Raw genomic sequence first — 10018 nt, 5'->3', positions numbered from 1 at the left:
TCAGTTTATGTATAAACTTGTTTTATTATCAAAAGAAATTTGTAAATTTATTTAAGGTAGGCAGTTGTATGAAAATACAGTAAGTAGTAATGTTAATATTTCCATGACACCTGTCAGTGAAAAAGGTACTGTTTATCAGCAATGTCCCCTGAGAGTTTTCCAAATGAGTGAATAACCGGCCTGAGTGGGGATAGAACGGTGTGTTCCACAGAGAAACTTGTAGTATATATATTTGTGAGTCCACACTCTGTATCAGTCCTTCAAATGGCTTGAAATAAAGTGAAACCGGTCAGACCTACACCCCTGCTTACTTATTTTTCACCTGTATGTGTGATATATATATATATATATATATATATATATATATATATATATATATATATATATATATATATATATATATATATATATATATATATATATATATATATATATATATATATATATATATTTATATATATATATATAATATTTTATGGAATCTATTGGTCACTTGTTACCAGATATAGATGTAAATGTAATACCCATAATGTGCTCATCACTGTTCAAATTCCTCACTCTTTTTGGCTACACTTGTCAATACAAAGCCTTTTATTCAAATAAAATATAAAGCTTTGCAATTACAAATGTATCCAAAGATTAAACTCTTGGACTTCCTAATATAACAAGCAGCAATAGTTAATCATTTGGATGCCTCAACAGATTAACTATGAAGTCCCAGTTTTGAATCTATACCCTTTTTTGTCAAGAGAATCAGTCTCTTGAAATGTAAGAAGGTCCAAACATTTCTGCAGAGGAGCGTGACTAACACTGCGCTAACATTTACATAAACCATGTAGAGAACAAAACATTATTAAAATTATCACATTCACTTACTTGATCCTGTGAGTGAGAGTCAACACAAGCTCTTCGCCTTATGCTTTCCAGTATCTCCTTAGCAGCTGCTGCACCAACATCTTCAGCCACTCTATCCCTCTTTCCTAAACCTGAACCCCCTAGAATGCATCCTGTAGTGGTTTCTGCCCACAACCTAGAAAATAAGTTTCTGTTAATAAAACAAAAATATTCAAAAGTTGCTTGTCTTTTTCCTAGGTATACAAAACGAGAGCCTTTTACATAGGATTATCCTTCAATGTGAGCTGGAATCAGTTACTCAAAACTTGGTAACCAGGTAGTTATAGCTGGAGATGGGGAATGAGTGAGGTAGTATCCTACACTTACTAACCATCCCACTCAGGGACTGAGCATGGTTGATGTGGGGTATCTATGTATAAGGTTCTTGTTTGTATACATAAAAAAAATACAGATTACTTTTAAAAATTTATCTGTGCCCTCGGAAATACAAACCATTGACTTTCATAAAGGAGACTTACTCCTTAGGAGGGAGGCCAGTCCCCACAACTGATTTAAGCTGAAAATCACCACAAAATTAACATGCTCCCAGTTGCCTTGCAAGCAGGCAATGAGACTCCTGTAACACCCTATCAGAATGTAAAAATTGCTGGCCAGATTAATAGGACTCTGGGCCAGGTACTAACAAAAACAAATAAGGACTCTTGTATGAAAAAAATTTAGAGAACCATAACACCTCTAGTCAGAAAGTGGTTTAATTCTGGGTATTACCAAGGAATGGGTTCAGGACTAAAGTCTACAGTATCCCTCCTCCCCTTGTTGGAATAGAAATGACAAGGGCGATGCCTCCCAATCACTGACAAGGAAAAGATGCTCAAAGGGTAACAATGTATCTTGTCCCACACCAGCGTGTACTTTGGCCTAGGTGCTGTTCTTGAAAGAGGGAGTAAGGATGTAAGGGAACTCAGTCCCCAATGGAGGGGTCAGGTGACGTGGGCAACATCACTTGAGTAAAATGACGTAATGGTAGTCTGACTACACAAAACACCAGGCCCCATTACCTGAAAAACTGAAAAGCTCTTCCAAAAAGCAATGAACAGACCCATGCCCTAGCTTTGTGAGATCTCACACAGGAAAGGAGGTCCAACTCCTTCTCAGAGGAGGCGTAGGCCTGTCTGATCACTTTGCAAAGCCAGAAAAAAAGGGGTTTCCTAGATACCATCTCCTTGCACTTACTCATGAAAAGTTTTCTACTTAAATAGTACTTCACAACAGAAACCACACAAGGCAGCATCTCATCCAGGTCACCACCTATAGTCTTTAAGGGATGGGATCAAGACACTCTCAAACCTCTCATCTGAAACAGATGGACCCTGATTTTTTACCAAAAACTCAGGAACGAAGGAGAAAGAGAGAGATCCCAACCCTTCCTAATGCTGAATGAGATAAGACAAGCTGTGTAACTCCCTAGCCCTTTATGCTAAGGTCAAAGCTAAGAAAATAACAGTCTTAACATAAGGTCTCCGTCCGTAGCATGAGACAGACACTTAAAAGGTGCCCTAGTGAGACTCAAAGGACCAGGGACACATCCCACTTGGGGAGCTGAAGTTCCCAAGGTGAACAAGATTGTTCAAAACTTCTTGTTAGCAAAAACAACACCACCAACAAGCCTGAGAGTTGCCTTTTACTGTGGAGAAGGCAGAAGAGGAAGTATGTGTTCCATGGTACATATTCACTGAAAAATGTTGAAGGTACCCTGATGTCTCCCTCACAACCATGCACGAAAACTCTTTTGCAGGAGATGCTGGATGACCTCCAAGCTTGGAGCTGCAGGGAGTGAACTGTCTGATGGTACTGATGAATGTGCAGCTTACACAGGAAGGTGGGCCATGGGGTAGTTCTCTTAATGCCTCGACTGGAAGAGGCAGCAGATTGGGATACCACTCAGCAAGTAGCCAACAAGGAGCTGCCAAAGTCATGAGAACACCCAAGATGAAAAACGCAGTGTTTATCACCCTGCGAAGAAGTCTGAATGGTAGAAACATGTACACATCTAGCTTGTCCTAGGAGTGCTGAAACACATTTGCCATCACTGCCCAAGGATCTGGAACTGGAGAACAGAAATCTGAGTTTCCTCTTCAATCTGCTTGTGAACAGACTGAGCACAGGAAACCCCTAAAACAACTCTGCTACTCAAGGGTGCGAGACCATTCCATCCCCACTACCTGACTGACAAGCTGAGCAGATCTGCTATAACATTCCGTCTACCCAGAATAAATCTTGCAGTCAACACTACTGCCAACAAACTTGTGCATCTGCTAGATGCACTCTAAACTGAAACAGAATGCAAGACGAAGGTCGTGCTGTTGTTCATCAACATCACTGAGTGACCTTTCAACCATTCCTGAAAAGCTTGCAACACCAGCCACGCTGCCTGCATCTTCAAGACATTGATACACTAACAAAGCACTCACTTCAGCAAAAGGGAGGGAGTTTGAAAGCGGTCCCTTCAAGAGATTTCTGTCATCTATCCACCATTCCAAGTCTTCCTTTACCTCCTAATTCAAGGGAATGATTCAGGAAGGAGGTGCTTGAAAGACACTCCAGTGCCACTTCCATTGCCACTGAAGCAACCTCAAATGACACTGCCTGTAAAGCATGAGTTCTCTAATGAAGATATGACCTAGGACCACCTGCCAAAGCCAAGGATATTGCTGCTGCTGGGACAGGAACTGTGCCACTACCTCCCTGAACTTACTCACACAAAAGTCTACTGGGTAGACTCTCTCCACTGCCATATCTATAACATACAGAGGTACTTTGCCTACTCCTTGGAAACTAGATTGGACTTCTCCAAACACCACAAACCCCAGTTTGAGACAAAAATTAACAAGCAATCTCTGTCATGAAGAAGTCACACTTCCGAGGACAACATGACTAATCAACCATCCACATACAATACCACAACAAATGAATACCCTCCATATGAGCCCAAGCTGACACCAAGGTAAATATCTGGGGAGCTGTTGCCAGTCTGAGGCATAGCACCTTGAATTGGTAGACAGTCCTGCGAAAGTATTTCCAAAAGCTTTGATGAATGGGTAATTGAAAGTGTGCATCCTTCAGATCCACGCAAAGCAAAGTTTTCCTTTCTGGGTAAATATCTGGGGAGCTGTTGCCAGTCTGAGGCATAACACCTTGAACTGGTAGACAGTCCTGCGAAAGTATTTCCAAGAGCTTTGATGAATGGGTAATTGAAAGTGTGCATCCTTCAGATCTATGCAAAGCAAAGTCTTCCTTTCTGATGGATTCTAACACTGTGTGCACTGTTTCCTTCAGAAATGAGTCTGAAACACAAACTCACTCTGGGAAGAAAGATAATAAGCAGTCTCCAACCCCCCGTCGCCTTTGCCACCAAGAAAACCAGACTTCTTGGGCATCTTTCTCCATAATCACTTCCACCTATGCCAACAAGCCCAGAGAGAGCCATGAATCTGGAGAATGGAACCTGTTTGATGTATGCAAGAGGGGAGGGTGAGCATCCTTAAAAGAAGTCTGCAACCATCCCGTAGGACCACTGAGTCCCAAGGCTCTGCTCCCTGCTCCTGCCACAGCCCAAAAGCAAGACAGGCAACCCCCTACTTGTGTCAGCATGGGGGTGGGGGGGGGATCACCATCCTCAGCAACACCTTCCCTTCTTCTTCCCCTTTCCTCCCTCCTTGGCAATGCCAGAGGATAACAGACAAATGGGCTGAGAAGACCTCTTTCCCTTAGAGGAAGAAGGCTGGGCTTCTTGTTTGAGTTTCTGAGGAACCGGCTTCTTCAGTATCCCAGAAGGTGAGGGTTTTTCCAAACCCCCTGGGTTTAGCTGCAGCTGCTTTTGAACCCAAAGGCTTAAAGGCAGCAGACAGGTGGTGAAAGAAACCCAGGACTCCATGACTTGACGAGCCACCACAGCTTCCTCACTACTCTTGGGAAAAAGCAATGATGAACCCAACACCAAACTGTTCCATGGTGAGAGGCCCTACCTCCTGACACCAACAACCTTCTGAATAATGTTTTCTTGCTCCCAGATGAGGCGCCTGACACAGTGTAGACTGTTAGTGCATTCAACCAGAAGTCAAGCCATGAACCAGTCTGGAGAGACATCATGGGCACTCTTCAATACAGCAACCTCTGCTGCAGAGAATGAGACATCTCCTGACACAGCCTCTTTGTTTTATACAGTATTAAGTTCTGTATAAAATATGAATAGTAATTGGCTAAATGGAGGAAAAGCTAAGCTTACAACAGTCAGCCTTGTTTACCACAGGTTATTTTTAAATCTATAAACAAAATCAACTATGCACAACAGCATCATCAAAATCTGCCTTCTACAATATTAGCAGCAAACTGAAGCACATCTTGGTTTTACCATACCTACTTGCTGTGCGTGTATTACACTGTTCTGTGGTTTCAATATGTTGCTTTTTTTCTCTTTTTCCTTGCCTCCAAAAAGAGTAATGACTAAATCAACAAGGTGTCTTTGAGTAAAGTTATTGACTGCATCCTTATTGTTTTTAGATATACAGATAGTTCCACCAGACCACCAAACAGTAAGTTTTCTCTCCCTCAGACTTGGTCTTATTAAATGAATAAAAACAATTCCCAGTACAGTAAATAAATTAGTTTTTTGATAGCATCGTTGCTGTTTGTCCTCAAAAGAGTTACATTCTCAAGGTCTCCCCAGGGCCAACCTGTTTTATGAAAACTATACAGGCAGTCCCCGGTTTACAACAGAGGTTCTGTTCCTACACCGTGTCGTAAGCTGAAAATCGTTGTAAACCGAAAAATCGTTGAAAATCATCAAAAATCCTAAGAAAACCTTAATTTTAATGCTCTGGGTGTATTGAAAAGATGTAAACTGCATTTTTATTCAGTTTTTCATCAAAAAACCTCCAAATTTTTATTATTCTGCCGTTTTGGAGCCATGTTTCTTCCGTTGGATCAGCATACAACGCGTCGTAACCCTGGAACATGCGCCATAAACCGGGAAATAATTTCTGATGAATATATTTGAAAAGCGTCGTAACCTCGGAACATCATAAGCTGGACCCATCGTAACCTGGGGACTGTCTGTACAGTAATTGAATTGAGTGAAAATGTTGAAAGTTGAAAAAAAATTTTGAGAGGGATTTCTGACCTATACAGGTAGTGCTCCAGTTACGATGATTCGACTTACGATAATTCGCTTTTACGATGGGGTTAGCAATTAATACCGGTATGACAATATTTAGAAAATATTTTTAAATTTCGAGCGAGCACAGGCAACAGCGTACACTACAGTTGCCGTAGAATCAGGCCGCAAGAGAGACCAACTTACAATAGACCAACTTCTTTTTCTCCATCTCTTTATTCCATCTTCTAGTTAAAAAAGTAAGAGAATGATAAAAGTATTGTTAGTAACCTTATACTCTTGCGAAAATGCGTACAACCATAAACAACCGAACGAGACTCTGTTGTTTTGCTAATAACCAAATTGGATAACAACTGTTTTGCTTGTATTTCAACCATCGTACCAATAAACAATTATCGTAGTTATGTTAAAAATGACGTTAAGTACTGATATGTTTTTACACTACCCTTAACCGCTTTGGAGAAAAGATCGGCAAGGAAATATACTGCTACAGTAAATTTAAGCTGAAAGTTGTAGTTGAAGCTGAGAAAAGAATGTTCAAGCTGCTAATGACTATAAATTATTGTGCACTGGCAACATGGATGAAACTCGACAGCAAATAAAATTGGAAAGTATTTCAATCAAAACTACTGGGCATGAAAGAACGTATATTACTGCTGTTTTCACGCCGATAAAAGATAAATACGAAAAGCTCGTAGTATGATGATGATATCAAGAGAAAACAGCGAACGGAATCTTGATTTTTTTTTTTTTTACACAAAACAAACGGCCAGCCGCCAACGTCATCTATTAACGAAAAAAAGGCTGAATTAATTTCACAATGAGACATATTTAAGTTATATTTCGATTTAAAAACACTTCGTATAACGAAAAATATATATGTCCCTAGTAAATAAAGTATCTAGAGATTCATTTACGCTAACTAGAAGCAAGAAATGCCCTCTGAACAGAGTTAAATGCGGTGAAATAAAGACCGCGTGATCGAATCCCAAACCAAAACATTTGATTGCTATGATCGGAATTTATAATGCAAAAGCAATATTATAAGAATATTTACAATTGGATACAGTGTAGTAAAGCATAACTTTTTAAAAGATTCATGGAAAAGATGCACATTTGTTATTTTGATGTTAGTATAATACGGTGTTATGTGAAAATAGAGTATAATGTACGCTAGGCTTTACCGTATATGATATACCAAAGTGCAGGTTAGGCCTTGTTTGTTATTCAATTTCTCTTTATACTGACTTATCATGTCAATCTGCATTGAACCTGCAGAATTAGCTAACACTAATAATTACTATACCATTTATGTATAAAGTATACTGTGTAGTGTAGGCTAGGCTACCATATATGTATAGATGGTACTGATTACCCTAGTGTAGGCTAGGCCATATTCGAGTTACGAGTTTTTCAACAAACGATGGGTTTTTTGGAACCTAACCCCATCGTAAGTAGGGGAATACCTGTATTTGATATCCACTGTTAATTAAAATTTGGGTATTTGCACATATGTTTTACTGTTAATATTCACTGCATTCTCTACAGACTGGAACTGGTCTAAGGGGCAGCAGTGTTCCAAATTTGCTGAAGAGATAATACTGTATTTTATTGTATTGATGACTACACCACTGTACTATACTGAGGGTCTATATTTAAATCTATGAGCTTTCAAAAACTCCTGTATTGCCATCATAGGCTTCGGCAATGTAACAATTGTTGTTGGGAACTTTTATGTTTGATTTATAGTAATTACAATGGTTGAAGACTTGACAGCTTCTCCTGTAAGGGATTCTTGTATAGTTTAATGAAGAGCTATGGATGCACTGCTCTTTGTGAGCTCATGAACTCACATTTCAGCAATAATTCTGATGAACTGACAGTAAGAAGTCATGAAATATTGTATAAGGTATCATGTGCTGATAAAAGTCATGGAAAACATTCCTCTTTGTTACAGAGTATCAATTTCAATAAACTTTAAACTTCCCACAACTAGCAGAATGCTCCATTACTAATTTCTTAACTATCAGGTATCCCCAGACCTCAGCTTAGGCTACATTTGTGAATACATCTACAGTGATACTTACACTATGCCTGATCCATTCCCCACGGCTCTTCCAGGTTGCTCCTTAATTCTCTCAATATTTATTGGTATTCCTCTGGGCAATTCTTCCATTAATATTTGTTCTGCTGAATCTGCCATCTTGTGTGCCACCTACACAGGAAAATGAAAAGGAATCAACCAGATTAGGCAACACAGCGCAGTACTTTGGTAACTAGAGATCAGTTGCTACTAAATAATACTACATTGCGTTTCACTGGTTATTTACTCGTATCATAACCAAATGAAAAAAAAATAAATTATTACAGCATTACAGTTCCCTTGATGCATGTACATATCACAAAAAAACTTCTGACTACTTATATGTGTTTACTGCAAAGTATAATCAGTATTAAGATTTTTTCCCTTACTTCATAACTTATCCGGTAGAGTGCAGGGGTAATTAATCATGTTCAGAAAAATCATCACAATAATATCGCCATCATCACCATCACCTCCAACACTAAGTGTGGCAAAGGGCTTCTGTGAAATTACACCATTCAAGTCTTTCCTGTGCTTTTTTTTCATCTCCAGCTTCCCTTCTCATAGTCCTCATGTAAGTAAGTATATGTCTTCCAACCTAAAAGCCTAACATAATCACACACTATCCTCTCTGGGTTTGCACAAAGTATGTCCAAACCATCTCCATCTCACTTTCATCATTATTTCCTCTACACATGAAACTTCTGTAATTTCTTGTAAGGCATAACTTCACACTATCTTGCCATCTGACTCCTAACTTTCTTCTCCAAGATTTATATAAAACATATAAAATTTTTCAGATATATCACTGTCATACTATGAAACCTCTTTGTGCAGAAACAGACATCACGATAAATTTTCTTTTATATAAAATTTAAGTCTACTTATTTTCAAATCCTATTCAGTCAGCCCACTGTTTGTTTTGCCTTTTTTAGTCTTGTACTAAATTCCCACTCAAGAGAACCTGTACTGAATACTGTACAGTACCATTGTTCCTTCATTTTTATAAGTCTCAACCTCATTTATCCTGTCTCCATCTAACATTATTTCACCATACAACAGCATCAATAAAAAATGTCTTCCACCTGATATTATCATTATTCAGAAGATGAACCCTATTCATATGGGACAATCCCACTTGGCCATTGACTTGAAAATCAAGCTTACAAAGAATATGGTGCGCATTTGAAAGAAGTAATAGACGGTAATAGGAAATGCAGAAAGAAAAGATCAGTTATTAGAAACAAAAAATCGCAGTTTTTTAAAGTAAATTATACAAACCTAAGGTCCTTTACATTAGGAATTACTTACAGCAGAGCTGGAAATGGCTGTTGAACTTTCAAACAAGGTAGCTAGGCAGTTAAGTACCGTCCGGTAGGCGGGAGTCCCACCCGCCCAGATGTAAACATTCCAATTTGCCTTTTGGCCCAGGTTTCAGATTGAGGGGTGGCATGAGGTGGGCATAAAAATGTAATGTAAAGGACCTTAGGTTTGTGTAGTTAGGAAAAATACAATTTACTTTAAAAAATTGTGATTTGTTCCAACACAATATATTGTACAAACCATTGGTCCTTTACATTACGAAGACTCACTGGTTGGAGGGAGGAATCTGAACGAGTCTCTTGAACTGACTGGAGTACGCCACACCTGGGATTCTCTTCCTGGTCGATAAGATTTCTGGGTCTTGATCGCATGAGGGAGGAAAACATAACCTCATATGAAAAAAGGTTAGGATGAACATTAAGAGTTGGAGACAGTAAGGCAAATACAAGTATCATGTGTGTCTTATTGTCAGGGTCTCCCTCCTCCCCTTGCTAGAGGAGGGAGCTGGTGTGCTTCTATAATCCTGGAAGGAAAACTAGAATGGAGGCTCAATGTATAGACTTACCTGCATCGACCACCAGATC

At 39.2% G+C, this 10018-nt stretch overlaps 1 protein-coding gene across 2 annotated transcripts in view; it reads right to left on the bottom strand.

Moving 5' to 3' along the window:
• Nucleotides 1–10018, bottom strand: part of Rtca (RNA 3'-terminal phosphate cyclase) — a 170648-nt gene that overhangs the window by 46112 nt on the left and 114518 nt on the right. For both annotated transcript variants that reach the window (XR_010854267.1, XM_067110031.1), the window contains exons 7-8: nt 8116–8243; nt 877–1030 (exon numbers count right to left, since the gene is read on the bottom strand). Coding sequence is in view for 1 of the 2 variants with exons in the window: in XM_067110031.1 (XP_066966132.1) it covers nt 877–1030; nt 8116–8243 (282 nt within the window). In the remaining variant the exon portion in view is untranslated. The remainder of the gene's footprint in view (nt 1–876; nt 1031–8115; nt 8244–10018) is intronic.

The sequence above is a fragment of the Macrobrachium rosenbergii genome, chromosome 10 (genome assembly GCF_040412425.1).
Source record: "Macrobrachium rosenbergii isolate ZJJX-2024 chromosome 10, ASM4041242v1, whole genome shotgun sequence".
Taxonomy (NCBI): Eukaryota; Metazoa; Arthropoda; class Malacostraca; order Decapoda; family Palaemonidae; genus Macrobrachium; species Macrobrachium rosenbergii.
This window is presented reverse-complemented; position numbering and strand designations above follow the sequence as displayed.